Below are 17270 nucleotides of genomic sequence, written 5' to 3'. Positions count from 1 at the left end.
GCTTAACATTCGCGAACGTTTTTGATTTCGAGCGCATTTGCTTGAATGTCTTCCAGCGTTGCCTTAACCTCAGCGCCGTATTATCCAAAAGGCACAGGAGGAACTGTGCCAAGGGCCTACGAAAACTAAAGGACCTAAGAAAATAAAAATTTAGCTTGTTTTTTTGTTTGTATGATGAACAATGTAACCAAGATATCTTCTTGAATACACAAATATTTATATATAGCAAGGATAGGCACGGTGTATATATGAAGAGGCAGAGTCACGTCAATGTCAATCTTTCTATTTTTTTCACAAGGTGAGAATAGAAAGTAACACCGGAGATGAAGTTCAAGTGGTGTTTTTCACACAATCAAGAGGGCGATAGCAGCGGTAGTCACATGGCACGGCAACAGTATCACTTGTAGAGAGTTACCAATGAAGGCTACGAAACAGAAGTGCCTCAGGCCTACTAGATCCTTAATCCGGCCCTGCTAAAACCCCTACTCACGACTGTAGGGATTCATCTTCTTGGTTCTTTCGGTAAAGTCACGTAGAAGAAAAGTAATAAAATAATAAAAATAAAACATAATAAAATAATTCTCACGTCCTCAGGTGAAGACCAGGTCTGTCGAGGCGACAGACCTGGTCTTCACCTGAGGACGGCTGCTTGTGTTGTGGCCGAAACGTCGTGAGAATTATTTTATTATGTTTTATTTTTATTATTTTATTATGTTTTATTTTTATTATTTTATTACTTCCCTTCTACGTGACTTTACCGAAAGAACCAAGAAGATGAACCCCTACTCACCTTATCTCATAATTAATTTTCCTCGAAATTATTAATTAAATATATATTTTGCCACTAAAAATGCAAGTTTATATGCAGTATCACGCCTTCATGGTGTTATTCACTTGCCTGTTAAACTGATTCCACTGTGAGTTTGAAGACAATCCCACAATAGGTAGTTTGCTTGACAGATATGAAAATGCATTACAGCCAACGTACAGAGGCAAAATGGGACCTTTTTTGGCAGTATAAAAGTTTGAAAAAATAAGAATCGGTTTTACCCTTTCTGGCATTCAAACAGGAGGTGTTAAGATGTTCAAACACCAAATAGAAACCTTTTGCAAGGAATCATGTCTGCATTAATCACACATATTTGTGGTGAACATGCAAATAAAAAAACATGATTAATTATATATTATATATGCATGTCTCGTGCATCTCCACTGGTTAACTTCATCTCCTGGTTAAATTAAGGATCCCCACCCCGACTGACCGAGCGATGCGTGTAAGTTACGCTGCGGGCTGCGGCGCCCGTCTGAGCCATAGCTCGAATATCTTAAGGCAAAGCAGGGTCATTATATATTGACGTGAAAATATGAGGTCATTATGGTGACTTATATTATAGGCCATGGCTCTCTACGCTCGCTTGAGCTGAGATAATCTGACTTATATGAGGTGGGTAGGGGAGTCCCTATACTATTTTACCTCTGAGTAGAATAATCACTTTTAATGCAGATATATAACGATAGCCACCCTGTATGCAGTCGAATCCTTCTTGCTCTCAGCCAGATGTCCCATCGTTGCATGGGGTCAGCTGCTCAAATCTTCTGTCTCCACGTGCCTCTGTCCAGCGCCTCTTCTCTTATCACATCCACTGCCCCCGTATCTCGCGCCACCACATCCTCCCATCTCACCCTGGTCCCCCTGTTCTGCTTCTGCCTGCAACCAGTGGCATCTCCAAAGCCCTTCTCATCTATGAGTCTTTGTGCAAGTCTATGGGACTCTGTGTGAGTCTATGGTTCTCTGTGCGAGTCTATGGCTCTCTGTGCGAGTCTACGGATCTCTGTGCGAGTCTATGGGTCTCTGTACAAGTCTATGGGTTTCTGTGCGAGTCTATAGCTCTCTGTTCGAGTCTATGGCTCTCTGTGCGAGTCTATGGGTCTCTGTGCGAGTCTATGGGTCTTTGTGCGAGTCTATGGGTCTCACTGTGCAAATCTATGGGTCTATGTGCGAGTCTATGGCTCTCTATTTGCGAGTCTATGAGTCTGTGTGATCCTATAGGTGTCTGTGCGAGTCTATGAGTCTGTGTGATCCTATAGGTGTCTGTGCGAGTCTATGGCCCTCTGTGCGAGTCTATGGCTCTCTGTGCGAGTCTATGGCTCTCTGTGTGAGTCTACAGATCTCTGTGCGAGTCTATGGGCCTCTCTGTGCGAGTCTATGGCTCTCTGTGCAAGTCTATGGCTCTCTGTGCAAGTCTATGGGTCTCTCTGTGTGAGTCTATGGGTCTCTCTGTGCGAGTCTATGGGTCTCTCTGTGCGAGTCTATGGCTCTCTGTGCGAGTCTATGGGTCTCTCTGTGCGAGTCTATGGCTCTCTGTGCGAGTCTATGTTGCTCTCTGTGCGAGTCTACGGATCTCTGTGCGAGTCTAGGAGGTCTCTCTGTGCGAGTCTAGCGGTCTCTCTGTGCGAGTCTATGGGTCTCTGTGATTCTATGGGTCTCTGTGTGAGTCTATGGCTCTCTCTGTGAGTCCATAGATCTCTGTGCGAGTCTATGGGTCTGTGTGATCCTATGGGTCTCTTTGTGAGTATATAGCTCTCTCTGTGAGTCTATAGATCGCAGTGCGAGTCTATGGCTCTCTCTGTGCGAGTCTATGGGTCTGTATGATCATATGGGTCTCTGTGTGCGTCTATGGCTCTCTCTGTGAGTCTATAGATCTCTGTGTGAGTCTATGGGTCTCTACTCTCCATAGACCTTCTAATTCCACCTCCTTTGTCTCATCTCAACACAAGTGTAATGGGTTCCGGAGTACAAATCACCTATAGTCCCTTCTCGAGAATGTCAGACATGCAGCCGTGTTAACGTTTAATAAACTTTTTTCCTGATTCCGCGAGACCCTTAAATGCATCCGTAAGCTATCGTGAGTTTTCCTGATTCTCCTAGACCCTTTAACACATCCGTAAAGTATCGCGAATCGTGCGTTGAGAGTCTAAGTGCTGCTCTCGTGATGGTCTTCGGATGTCGCAAGTGGCGCAATACAATAACAAGGGAGATGTTTTTTTTCGAATTCATGAAACATTTTTTTTTATAAATCAACATTCCAAGAGCCCCAACGTGCAAGTGGTGTATACGAGATGGTGTTCCCGAAATAACCAACAGTCTTGACTTGAAGCTTTCGTGACTGCAGGAATTCATATTGTTTGGGTCTTTCTGCAAAGTCACAAGCTCGCTTGCCTTCAGTGGCTTTCCCCCCTTTTTTCCACCTGATGACGATCGCTTGTGTTGCTATCGAAACGTCGTAGTTTTTTGTTTATTTTTTTATACTTTTTTGAACCTATCTACGTGACTTCACCGAAAAACCCAAAGAATATAAACCAACGGTCACGAAGCAGCCACTTTAAAGAGCCACCACGTCACTTCGGAGCCGCAGGTTCGCCAACCAGTTTGATGGAAGCAATTACCGTCGTTAAGAGGGGTCCCGCTGTAGTGTCTAAAATTGTGTTTTTTGTTCTCAATGCAACGTTGTTGTTGTTGTGGCTCGGTGGCTGTGGCCCCCATGGGTGGCAGTAAAGGGTACCAAGTTGTAGCGGCTCTTGGCCATGGTGATGAGCTCCTGGTCGCCGGGACCGCACATGTTGAGGCCGATGGGCAGCAGCCGCTTCAGCGCCGCCACGATGAGAGACGTCTGCACGGAGTAGCGGTCTCCGGGACGCCGCGTCTTCTTGCGCTCGTCGTCTCCACGGCCCTGGGGGGTGTGGGGAGCGTGGGAAATTAAGAGGGCGGCCCATCAACATGGCCATCGCCGTCTGGAACGCTCTCTTCCTTACGATATTAAGAAGCCACTGGAGATATGCACTTTTCAATTGAAAACTAATTCGATTGAAAACTAATTTCCTAAGAACTGCTTTTTTGTATTTAGTTTGTTGTCCTTCCCCCACACCTCCGATAAACGCAGTTGGCTACGCATGGCGCGTAAGAAGTTCTACATAAATACCACCAGCGGCATTTGCTCTTTGATGCAGCGACACGGCACACGGCGTCCCGGTGAGGATATCGTCGTCAGCACCGCTCGCAGCTGGGGTCCACGCTCGAGCGATCAGTAGCCGGCACACAAGTCGCTCTCGAAATCGTGCAGCTTAAACATCGGCCCGCCCGCAACCGCTTTGTCCACATCGGAATGGGTAGTTGCGCAACTCGGAAATATACCTAAACCGGGGATTTAAAAAAAAAACCTACACAGCAACATCGCCCCCCCACTAGCAGACTATATCCGTCTGTGAAACACCTGCAGCTTCGTGGCAGTCCTGCGCTTATAAGAATGGCGCGAATACCGCATGTATCAAATTACTATTGTAACAAGTGTGTAGATTTCCCCAGGGTCTGAATGCCACCGCATCTCAAGACGCTATCGCACCATATGTAGCCAACGGCACTAAACGAAGGTGTGGGGGAAGGACAACAACAAAAAACATCCCTCGTGGTCGCTGCCGGTGAACACTGACCTTTGACATCTTACTCTTTGTGTCGCTGGAGATGAGGAAGGACATGTTGTTGATTTCGTTCTGAACCACAAAGTTCTGCTCTTCGCGTTTGAAATTCTGCAAAACACATCGACACAAAGCAACGTTTTAATCACACGCTTCCATAGCAGTCAGTTTAACTCAGCAGAGTCACTCGATGATGAGAGCCGGCACCACTGAGATCATGGGTTCGGATTTGGGTGTTGACCGCATTAAATTAAGTTGAACTGGGTTCTCCAGTCCAGTGGGGCTGGTGGCATCAGCCCCATCATCGATGGACTGCCCAGAATAGCCGTCACGTGAAATTGGGTTTGCACTTAAAAAGAATTGGCTAAATTCCAGCTCTGAAAATTAAAAGATTCGACTGTCGCGCGACAAATTGTGGAGGAGGCAGAGTTTGTGGGGGAAAAGTAAAGTTCCTTCTCGTGTGACTAAGATGTCACCTTGAAGGGATCTCAGAAGAAGTTATGTGATATATCCTTCCACGGTCCATTCTCTAAGTCATGCTCCGGGACAGTTTCAAACCAGTTCTGTGTCTCAAGCAATGACGTTCCATCGGGAGTAAACATTCGACGAAAAACCTCTGATGTGTTTTCAGGTTGCGCAGCGTGTTATTCAGCATGAATATATGCACGGCGCTGAACATTTAGTTATGGTAGAGAAATGTTAACTACCTTGCCTGGTATACAGAAGGTCATGGGTTAAATCCCGACCCTGATGCCTACTGTATCTTTGGAGTTTGCATGTCTCTCCCCGTGGTCGCGTGGATATTTCTCTGGGGCCTCCGGTTATTCCGTCCACATTTAGAAACAACGTCATGGCATTTAGAGAATCAATCACCCCAACTGATTTGCGTTGAATCCTGGAAACTGGGTTTCTCCGTCCCAGATGGGCAAGCAGCAGGATTCCAAATCAGACACTTGGGCACCAAAGACATCTTAAAAGTACGAGTGCTCACGTGTGACTTGGCCCAGTAGATGAAGATCTCAGCCACCATTCGGAAAAGCTCCTCCGCATCCGGATTGGGAAACTTAATCCACTTGGATCTGTCCACAACAACGGACAAATAAAACGCATTTCAATGAAAATTCAGAAATGAGCAGTCTCTACCAAGACCGTATCGTAAAAAAAAGTGGTGAGTTACATTGAACGCGAGCCCCTAGAGAGGCCCGCTTGAGCTCCCTCTCGCAAAGGCCTTTCTACCTTGACTTTACAAGTTATGCAATTGCAGCCGTAATTTGCACCGCAATAGTTACTGTAAGAGGCGGCAGTGGCATAACGAGCGTGGGGGCAGGGGATGACTTCCCCCCCCCCACCCCCTCCGGTGTGCAATTATTTTTATGAAAATGTTTTCACTTGCGTCCCACGTTTTATTTTAATTGAATTAGAGCTGTCACGTACTGTTGCAAAAGAGGTATTCCTACAGAGCTGTAGTGGCTGCATGTTGTGATGATGGAGCGCCCCTACGGCAGTCAATGTTCGAGACTGTGAGCGTAACGATGATGTGATTAGGCAAGAGGAGCTGCGATATATAATAATATAAGAATTATTCTCATTTATAATGCGCATTTCCATCCTAGGATCCCAATAGCCTGGATGCGACCGTGCGAGACAAATCAAATATTGTGGCCCCACCGAACCGATTGCCGCTCCCCCTGAGCTGATAATGTAGTTGGTTACGCCACTGGTACCTGTTGATGTCCACGTATCTGACGAGGAGCGGGTAGAAGGCGTAGAGATCCCGCGAGAGAATCGCAAACTCGTCCAGCAGCATCAGCTCCGACTCGGACATGTCTCCCGAGCTCTGGGCCCTGAGACGGTCTTCCTCTGCCACCACCTGCAGAGGGGTCAAGAGTCAATGGTCAAGGGCGCAGAGATGTAAGGTCAAGCAGTGGTGGTGGTGCCAGCAAACATTGGGGACTCGAGGCAGCAAGTTATTTTTGGAGGGCCCCTCCATCCCCCTTTCGATTTTGGAAGCTCCTGGAGAAACGGCCGAACGGAAATCGACGAAGAAGGGATGGAGATGTGGCGACGTGAGCGCAATGTAGACAAAAATAGTGGTGTGGCGAGGCGAGAGAAAACGTGGAGTTCTATTTCTCATCGAGACGCAGAGGAACGACTACAATTTCACATTCAGGTGGTCAAGCCCAGACAACCGCATCAGGAGTGGCGGAGTGTATCGCAGTGATGCCGTTATATGCCGTACGGTCTGTTGTGGATGACCACAGTCGCGTACTGGGGAGTTTCACATTTTCCATTTGTGCATCAGCCTATCCGCATGTACTGCCATGGTTTGTGTGGACGCGGTTTAGGGTGGAGTTCAGAGATTTTAAACTGGCATGTTTATGTTGATCGTGCGCTATGCTAATTAGGATCTGAATTTGAGATGAAATTTGACGCATCCTACAATTTTTTCATGAACGCTGGGCGGTCCCTTCAGCTGCTTCGGGCCCTACCTATGCTCTTGCTTGCTTTGAAAATGCCTGATGCCACCACTGGGGTCAAGGGCCAGAGGTTAAATCGCTGTTATGAAGAAGGGCCGTTGCAAAAAAAGTCACCTCCTGTAAAGTTTTCCTCTTTAGAACCACGTCATTATTGGCGAAAAAAAGTGGGTTGAGTTTTTCCCTTCATACAGGACCAAGCAAGGGGAACGTTAGGACCAGGATTCTTACTTGAAGGGGAGACCCGAGTGAAATACGTACACTGTAACAGCGAAGGCTCTACTGCTTCAAAGTGCACAGAAATAAAGCTCACGAACAGCTGAAAAAAAATTATATTACGGCACCAGCAAAAGAGACACCGCAACCTGGCACCTCCGATTTGCGCATTTGGCTCCGTACGGCGCGTAAGAAGCTCAACATGCATACATACACAGTGAACAAAGGTTGCCGTGCAACCTGTAGCACGCGTCTGCAAATGCAGCACAGTTGGACTTCGTGTTCCTGGAGCAGTGAGTTAACCAATGAGCAGGCGGTGGAGCTGTGACAGGGACGGGAAAAAAGCGATGGTGGCGACGCAGAGAGCGGACGGGGCGTTCGCGACGGGCGTGACCCACAGCCAGCGCGTCAACTCACTCGAGATGTATCGCTAAAGTCACCCGGTGCCCGAGGGCATTCGTCAATTTGCGCCGAACCAGACGGCGGGAAAAAAGAGGGCGGGGATGGGCAAAATACGGCCCCGCTGCGAATGCGAGCCTCGCTGAAATATCTCTGCGTTAAAACTCGGGGACAGGATGAGAGAAGAAAAAAAAACGACGCTGTCTGGTGACACCATGTTCAATTGGTGTTTGGTGCACTTTTAACTCGATGTTACATGGCCCTTTTACCGGTCCAATGTTCTCCGGCGAGGCGACACTCTGTCTGAATGTCACGCCGCTCGGCATGAGCCCGATGCATCGTTCACTTTGGTTCCAGCGGACCGGCCGATGAAACACACGAAGCCATGATCGCCGTTTACCCGCGTGGCAACACGCTGCCAACAGAATATACTTGCAGATATCGGTGAAGAAAACGAGAACAGAATAACGATGATGGGGGTTGTAGTAGTAGGTTTTTACCCTTTAAACTGGTGCAAAACTGACACCTTTATACAAGGCATCATGTTTGCAATAACCACAACACAAGCAGTCAAAATGCAAACAAAAATAAACAACTCTGATAATGATATGCACTGTCCTTGAAGTTGTACCAGTTTAAAGGGTAAAAACATACTACTATATTTTGCCACTGGTAAAGGAAGTCTCATAGTGATGATGGGGGTTGTCAGAATATGAGAATAAGAATATGTATTCATCCTGGAGGAATCCGATGATGTCCAGTAGGGGCGAGTAAGAACGTTACAACAACAAACAGTACACAAACGTGATAGCTATGCAAAGTACAAAAGACAGGTAAACAAATCACCCAAACACAAAAAAACACAACACGAAACCATCCCCATCCTACCAGGCAAAGCCCACTGCGGTATTCACTTATTGTTCAGAAGAGACCTGGCCACAAACGGTAGCTCAACAAAGTTGCCCATCGTTGGGACATTTATAGCACTCAAATAATCTAAATAATCTCAATGCACGTTTCTAAATGTAGGAGGGAAAAAACCGGAGCACCAGGAGCAAAAAATCCACGCGACCACGGGGAGAAAGACGCGCAAACTCCACATATGCAGGCGTCAGGGTCGGGATCGAACCCACGACCTTCCTGAACGAGCGAAAGGGCTCCATTGGGCAGCCCCAAGCCACTGGTGGAAATTTCCACGCTACCATGGCGAAAGCCGGTCCCCTACCCATAACGTGATAAAAAAATGTACCTCGTGCAGCACGGTGGTACCCTGTTAAATCACGCCATAGGAATAATGGGATGAGTCTGGCAGAGGCGGCGTATCAATAGGTACAAACAACACCTTTACAAAAAAAATATCTCATCAAAATACCAATTATTTCGCGAGGAAAGACTCACCGGGTCTCAAAGACCGTTTTTCAGGAGGCTCGTGATATGTTTGGCCAATTCAATCAATGGATGCTTTGCATCTGGGAGGACGCCAGAGAAATCCAGAGAAATCCCGTTCACGTTCAGGGTTGACATTCAACACCAGCTGCACCTCACAGCCACGTGTCTGTTGGTCACCCATCCCACTGTACGAACCAGGCTCAAAGCTGCTTGGCTTCTGAGAGCTGCCAAGATCGGGCATGTTAAAGTGTTGATTTGATGAAAGGGAAACAACGTCTCAAGACCTCAATGCAAGAGCACTGACGTGAAAACAAGGCGCTGTTGTAGGTATATTTCACTCAAACCAGGCCGTCCGTGTGAACAGCAGAATCAATCCAGAGCACTACCGCTGCACTGCAGGGCAGCAAGCTGCCAGGTCCAATAAACTTCTCAGTGTTCCGGGGCGTTAACAATGAGTAACCTTGGGGAACATGCAGCTCCGAAGTTGCGTGGTGGCTCTTTAAAGTGGCCGTTTCGTGACCGTTGGTTTATATTCTTTGGGTCTTTCGTTAAAGTCACGTAGATAGGTAGGTAAAAAAAAAACTACGACGTTTCGATCGCAACACAAGCGACCGTCATCAGGTGGAAACCTTCTGGGCGGCAGTGTGGCACAGCGGTAACGCTCGTGCCTCACAGCAATAAAGGAGGCCTGGGTTCAATTCCCGACCCGGGTGTCTTTCTGCGGGGGAGTTTGCACGTTCTCTGCCCCTCCCCCCCCACCCCCGGTGTGTGTTCGCTTCCTCCGAGTCCTCTGGTTACCTATCCGTCGCTAAAATAAACTACCAGCCAAACATTCCGATGCCACCCTGGGCATTTGCTGCGAGCGTATCGACCATGAAATAGGCACCGTCTGCTTATTCACAGCGGACGTGAAAGATCCCGGAAGGACGCCATTCGCAAGAGTAGGCCGCCGCGTGTCCGGAATCGCGGTCCAAAAATCGGCCAAAGTTTTAAAAAGTTACCCGCCAACGATCTCAATTGGTTATCGCACTTCGCGTCGTTGACCACCGCCGCCGTGGATGCCGGGCAGGGCCCTCCGGAACGATACGACTTGAGACTCGGCGAGGCTTTCGTGGGCAAAACTATTTTCGTAATATTATAATCGTACAATAATAACAATAATAACAATAAAAACAAACTGCACTTGCCTTCCTCGCCTTCTTCTTCAGCTTCTCCATGGTGGGGATGAAGTGTGACTTGAGCAGCTCTGGCCGGGCCTTGCCGATGATGGGCTGGGCAAACACTGCAAGGCGCAACGCAGCGAGAAGCACGGGCGAAGGATGGGCAATTGACAATTCGAAAGTTACCCACAAATCACCCACACTCGGTGTGACACCACAGCAGCAGCACCTCCTTTCCCGCACCTCCAATTAGCACGATTGGCTACGTATGGTGCGAAAGAAGTTCAACGTACACAGCAGTAATCATTGCCACTAACTGGCAGACCGGTCACCGCATCGCGCGCTTTTAGATCAGAGTTACAATCCGGCCAAAACATTCCAAATGCTGAACAATGTACCAGCAAATTACTCAAGATCAGAATCAGAATATTTAATTATCCTGGACAAATATGATGACCTATGAAAGCTCTTTTTCACAGATGTCCAGTAGGGGTGGATCAATAAGTTACAACAACAAAGAACACCAATAAACAAAACGATAGGGTATTAACCAGGTCGGCCGCCGTACTCGAACCGTGAACTCTTTGCATCTCGTGGCCACGTCACCTCCACACTTTGTGAATGTGTCGATGCTGAACTTCTTTCGCACCGTACGTAGCCAACCGTGCTCATCGGAGGTGCGGGGGAAGGACAATACACTTAACAGGAGGCGGAGAGAGATGCGTCATCACGCACTTATATGTAGGTGTGTTGAACTTCTTTCGCAACGTACGTAGCCAACCATGCTCATCGGAGATACGGGATCGCATTGCAGAGCCGGGTGAGAGTGAACGTCCCAACTGAGAGCACAAGAGTTTCCCTTTCCCCCCCCACCCCCTCCCCCCCCCTTCTGGAGGGGGGGGAGGGAGTGGTGGTCACGACGCGCATTCGTTACCGGCGATGCGTTTCATCCAGGACGCCTCGTCGATGCCCAGGTTGTTGACGATGATCTTGAGGATGTTGCCGAGCAGCTGGTTCATGTGGCTCGCCGTCACGGTGGTGCAGCCGGGCTTCTCGGGGTCGTGCTGCACGTCGGGCCCGCGCTCCCACCAGTGCAGCAGGTAGTTGCACAGCATGGGCAGGATGACCTCGATCACGTGGGGCATCTCGGTGTAGCGGGCGCCCGACTCCGCCAGCTGGTTGATGTCCTGCATGAGCTTATCGAGCGACGGGATGTCCCGGCAAGCCTCCTCCACCTTGGGTGGCAGCAGCAGCACTGGTGGGGAGGCGGGGGGGGGCAGGCGGTGGGGCGAGAAGATGAGAGTTGGGTGGGGAGGGAGGGAAGGGGGTACAGCCGCCCCAGGTCCTTGTACGGAACACCACCAAATCGCCTTCACCGGCTTCGCTTCATGCCGAATGGGCACCTCATCGAGGATCCCAGCACCACCCAGACATCAGGAAGCTCACCTAGTCCCCAAACTGGCCACGGCTGGTGCAATCGCCTTGTCAATGAAGTTGCAAATATAAGAATAGCACAAACGAGCCTGCGGCGTGAACCTCAACAGTGGAACACATTGCGAGTCGATGGGTCTCTGTGTGAGTCTATGGGTCTCTGTGCGAGTCTATGGGTCTCTGTGCAAGTCTATGGGTCTCTGTGTGAGTCTATGGGTCTCTGTGCGAGTATATGGGTCTCTGTGCGAGTCTATAGGTCTCTATATGAGTCTATAGGTCTCTGTGTGAGTCTATGGGTCTCTGTGCGAGTCTATAGGTCTCTGTGCGAGTATATGGATATCTGTGCGAGTCGATGGGTCTCTGTGTGAGTCTATGGGTCTCTGTGCGAGTATATGGGTCTCTGTGCGAGTCTATGGGTCTCTGTGCGAGTCTATGGGTCTCTGTGTGAGTCTATGAGTCTCTGTGCGAGTATATGGGTCTCTGTGCGAGTCTATGGGTCTATGTGTGAATCTCTGGGTCTCTGTGTGAGTCTACAGGTCTCCGTGTGAGTCTATGGGTCTCTGTGCGAGTCGATGGGTCTCTGTGTGAGTCTATGGGTCTCTGTGCAAGTATATGGATCTCTGTGCGAGTCTATAGATCTCTGTGAGTCTATGGGTCTCTATGTGAGTCTATGGGTCTCTGCGTGAGTCTATGGGTCTCTGTGCGAGTCTATGGGTCTCTGTGTGAGTCTATGGGTCTCTGTGCGAGTCGATGGGTCTCTGTGCGAGTCTATGGGTCTCTGTGTGAGTCTATGGGTCTCTGCGTGAATCAATGGGTCTCTGCGTGAGTCTATGGGTCTCTGTGCAATTCTGTGAGTCGCTGTGTAAACCGATGTTGCATGTGAGCGTTCTCCAAATGCACGAGTGATATTCCCACTCAAACGTGCTCTGAAGCCAGCAGGCGGACCTCACACGTTAGACGACGATTTATATATATAGTTAATATCCACGTGACAGAGAGAAAACCCGGCTTCCCATCGCCCGTATGCCGAACTTCTTCCGCTCCGTGCGTAGCCAACCGTGCTAATCGGCACAGACAGCAGCTTGCTCGGCCACTGGCGGTTGCGGTGCGGCGAGGTGCGGTGCGGCGACTCACTGGCGCGTTCGCGGGGGGTCTTGGTGACGTAGACGGAGCAGGAATTGTTCTGGTTGAGCTCCGGCTCCAGGAAAGCGACGGGGAAGGCGCCGGCAAGGCCGGCGAGGCACTCGCCCAGCGCCGGGCGCTGCCTGCGGGGGGGGTGGGGGTGGGGGGGGGACAGCGCGAGTGAGCGCGCCGTTCGGCCGCGTTCGATGCGTCCGCGGGGAAACGATGGTTTAGACTTTGCGACGCGCGCGGCGTTTTGCGCAGACGCAGAGAGAGAGAGGGAGCGGATGACTCAAGAGGCGCGAGGAAGCACAGACGAGCGGGGAGGCAGTCACACGGTCCTCGATATATACAGGGTGCTTCTAAAACATGTCAACACTTATATGGGACTATCGTTTTTAATGGGAAAAAAACAAAAACAAATGTAATGTTAATAGCTTCAAAAAGTCAAAGAGTCTCCACTTGTTCGCCATCATTGTCAACGCGTGCCTGGAATCTTCTCCAGGTGGTCCCCAGAGCCCAGAGACACATTTCTCGTGCTATTGTTGCAAATTCTGAGAAGTGTTAAAACATTTTTGAAGCACCCTGTACATGATGATGTGTGTGAGTTGAACTGATTGTGTAACCGTACGTAGCCAACCGTGCTCATCGGAGGTGCGGGGCCGATAACGCCATCTGAGCCAACTGATGTGCGTTTAACAACGTGCGGTGGAAAGTGCCCGGAGAGGACCCGCGCGCGCGCGAGGGGGAAACGCTCGATCCCGTACAGACGCAACGGGTGGAGCCCACCGCCTACTCCTGGCAGAGCCAGGCTATGGCACCTCCTAGATGTGCACAGGAGTTTCGCAACATTCGTGTGCTGATCCACCTACCCTTCGACTCTGCAGCGCCTGATTACTAGGCGCGCGGCCACCACTAACTCTGCGAACGCCATTCCGAACTGTCTCCAGATGAAATTAAGTACTGGCAATGCCTCTAAAAAAGAAAAGTATGTTGATTCTAAATGTGGAGGGAATAAACTGGTCGTCCCGGAGAAAAATCCGCACGACCCCAGAGAGAACATGCGAATTCCAAATATACAGCAGGCTTCAGGGTTGGGATCAATCCCACCGCCTCCTACATACCAGGCGAGGTAGTTAACATCTCACCACCATGAAAACTCCAAATATACAGCAGGCATCAGGGTCGGGATTGAACCCACGACGTCCTGTATACCAGGCGAGGTAGTTAACATCTCACCACCATGCAAACTCCAAATATACAGCAAGCTTCAGGGTCGGAATCAAACCCACGGCCTCCTGCATACCAGGCGAGGTAGTTAACATCTCGCTACCGTGGCACCCCCACAATCACAGGTCTCTATCAGCGGCGTTATTGCTAAGGTGGTTCTCACAAGAAGCCCAGCTGACCACGGTGGGAATGAACGCAAGGGGACCGCAAGCGCAATGACGTCACCTCTCCACGTAGACGTTCTTGCCCGTGCCCATGGAGTAGAGGCACGAGAGGATCTTGTAGCAGGAGGCCTGGACGTCATCAACTGCGGTCGCAACAGAAAATCGTCGTCATCATCATCAATCATCACGATACGCCTACGAGCATTCAAAACGGAACCCGACTCTCGATGAATACGCAAATTCTCTCTCCAGTGCGCTCTCCAGGGGCAGGTTCTTGGTGCAGGTTAATAAACGATCATTTATCATTTGAATTCATAACGTGCACAGCTTCTGTTCACTCTCGGAGAGAGAGGGAGACAGAGAACGCTTTCAGACAGCCGAGCGGGAATGGCAGTCAGAACCGACGACGACAATTTCCCAAGCTCTGCGGTCCTATAATCGGCAATTTTCCTCCAACTCCAAACGGAGGATGACGACGACGTGTGTCGTTCCCGGGCTGGTCGTCGCAGCCGCCGCGGGCAACTCACGCATGATGTCGGTGCCGAACTGGTTCTGGGCGACGTGCTCGAAGAGCGAGGTGAGCACGGGCAGCAGCGCCACTGTGGTGTAGTTGATGTTCTGCGCGACGCCCTTGAGCTGCGTGCGAGTGTGCGCGAAGCGGCCCTGCTTCACGTTCTCCATTGTCTTCTCCAGGTCCTCCGACGCGTAGTCGAAGAACGAGCGCAGCGCCGCCTTGATGCTCTCCGGGCCCGTCTTCATCACGGTCCTGCGCGTGCGTGCGTGTGTGTTTGCGTGTGCAAGTACACGTGTGTGTGTGTGTGTGGGGACCTCCTGCCAGCGGGCGTTCGACACTTCACGTGGCCTCAAGGTGCACATGGCCTGGCACAAGCGTCGTGGTGATGTCACCGCCACTTAATGGCGAATGGCGGTTGTTGTTGTTGGGGAGCGGTAGTGCAGCGGTACGCGCTACGAACCCGGCGACCAGAGATTCCCACTGACAGACGCCACCAGTGACGATTATATGAACCGGTCCTGTGCCTCCCCCCCACCTAGGTCGACTCAACCTCAAATGAGTACCTGGTGCGGTGTGTAAACGTCCCCACCTTATCGTTTTTTTATTCTTTGTTATAACTTTCTGATCCACCCTCCCCTATTGCGGAAAGGATATATAAATATTTCGATTTTGATTTTAGAGTACCTTGCAACAATATTGTTCAGCACTGGAATGTTTTAGCCAATACCAGTTAAATTGTATATATATGTGTTATATTAACTGGAGGACCTGTTCATTACAAAACTCCACGCAGAGTAGGTGCCTGGGTCAGGAATCGGAACCCCGTCCTGTCTTGCTGTGAGGCATGGCAATTACCACGGGTCACACCCTGGCACCAAAATCCACACTACAAATTTGATCGTACTCCCAACAAAGCGTAGCCGGGACAATCTGCGCACGTCTGATGGAAGGTCTGCGAACGCGTTGATACGCGTCGGGCGAGAGGCGACGACGATTAATGGCCTCGGCTTCCGAGGGTTTCACGGGTATGATGACTGGCGAAGCCGTCTTACCTGGCGTCGATTGACCGGGCAAGGATGTGCATGCAGTTGACAATGGAGATGGCGTCGGCACCTGCGGCAGATTGAACGCGATAAATCTACAGATGCAGTCCCCTACAGATGCAATAAACACCACGCAGATCAATGCACGTGAAGGGCCTGAGTATTCACGTAAACCGAGTGTCGAACACACACACACACAAAGACAAAGATCCCTCCAAATAGCCCGAACAGGCTGTTGGGGCAAGTGCCGTTAGCGAGCACAAATGAAGGTTGGCACGGCACACGAGGGGGTGGGTGGCCAGCAACACGCCCGGCCGCCTTTGTCTCCCCAGTGGCGGTGTTTACACACTGCACCAGGTGCCCATTTTAGGCTGAGTCGACCTAGGGGAAGCCCAGGACCGGTTCAGATATTCACCACTGGATTTGGCCGTGAGCGGCAATCGAACTCAGGTCGTCGGGTTCGTAGGGCAGCACGCTGACCGCTACACTACCGCTCCCCATACTCACACAACAACAACAAACGCCACTTGCACCGAAGTGGTAGTGACGTCGCGACGGCGCTTGAGTCAGGCCATGTGCACTTTAAGGCCGCGTGTGCGCACACACACGCACACACACGAGCACACGCATGCACGCACACGCATGCACAAGCATTCGAAAAAAACTCCACACTGACAGACGTCAACGAGCGGGCCAAGAGGAGGCCAAACACCCTTTGGAGGGGTCTCTCTGGTGGAGGCCCTTCCGCCAGCAGTGGCATGAGCAAGCAGTTGCAGGGGCTGCGCCTTTATAATTTGTTGCAACACTGACACGGGCCCTTGCACGCGCAGTCACATTCTAGGTTGCTTGTTTATTAAATGCCCACGGAACTGAAGACACGGGGGTTGCAGTGGACAACCTCACATGCTCGAGGTAAATTCAAAGCCGTAAGAAATTTGAACCTTTGCACGAATGGAATCATTGCCGTGTTAAATTACCAATGAGTATTGCAGTCGACTTGATAGATAAGTAAATCAAGTGGAGTTGGTGGCTTTGTGCGAATGGGTGAGTTAATGAATGGATAGGGCAGGTTAACATGCGTCTGTGTGGGTGGCCGGATGAGTAGTTTGGTGGGCGGCCTAGTTAGTGAGCGAGTAGGTTGGTTTGTAGCTGGGTGGGTGGCTGGATGGGTAGTTTGGTGGGCGGCCTAGTTAGTGAACGAGTAAGTTGGTTTGTAGCTGGGTGGGTGGCTGGATGGGTAGTTTGGTGGGTGGCCAAGTTAGTGAACGAGTAGGTTGGTTTGTAGCTGGGTGAGTGGCTGGATGGGTAGTTTGGTGGGTGGCCAAGTTAGTGAACGAGTAGGTTGGGTTGTAGCTGGGTGGGTGGCTGGATGGGTAGTTTGGTGGGTGGCCAAGTTAGTGAACGAGTAGGTTGGTTTGTAGCTGGGTGAGTGGCTGGATGGTTAGTTTGGTGGGTGGCCTAGTTAGTGAACGAGTAGGTTGGTTTGTAGCTGGGTGAGTGGCTGGATGGTTAGTTTGGTGGGTGGCCTAGTTAGTGAACGAGTAGGTTGGTTTGTAGCTGGGTGAGTGGCTGGATGGGTAGTTTGGTGGGTGGCCAAGTTAGTGAACGAGTAGGTTGGTTTGTAGCTGGGTGAGTGGCTGGATGGGTAGTTTGAG

General features: G+C 50.3%; 1 protein-coding gene across 1 annotated transcript in view; it reads right to left on the bottom strand.

Annotated features, from left to right (window-relative positions):
- LOC133356172 (ryanodine receptor 2-like) overlaps positions 1-17270 on the bottom strand; it is a 200997-nt gene that overhangs the window by 69959 nt on the left and 113768 nt on the right. The window contains 10 exon segments of the mRNA XM_061573549.1: positions 3564-3731; positions 4489-4584; positions 5465-5552; positions 6198-6343; positions 10139-10233; positions 11046-11366; positions 12677-12807; positions 14120-14201; positions 14586-14824; positions 15625-15685. Coding sequence (XP_061429533.1) covers positions 3564-3731; positions 4489-4584; positions 5465-5552; positions 6198-6343; positions 10139-10233; positions 11046-11366; positions 12677-12807; positions 14120-14201; positions 14586-14824; positions 15625-15685 — 1427 coding nt within the window.

The sequence above is a fragment of the Lethenteron reissneri genome, chromosome 53 (assembly GCF_015708825.2).
Source record: "Lethenteron reissneri isolate LAM-NWPU_2019-01 chromosome 53, ASM1570882v1, whole genome shotgun sequence".
Lineage (NCBI taxonomy): Eukaryota > Metazoa > Chordata > Hyperoartia > Petromyzontiformes > Petromyzontidae > Lethenteron > Lethenteron reissneri.
Note: the sequence above shows the minus strand (reverse complement) of the source record. Positions and strands in the feature narration are given on the sequence as shown.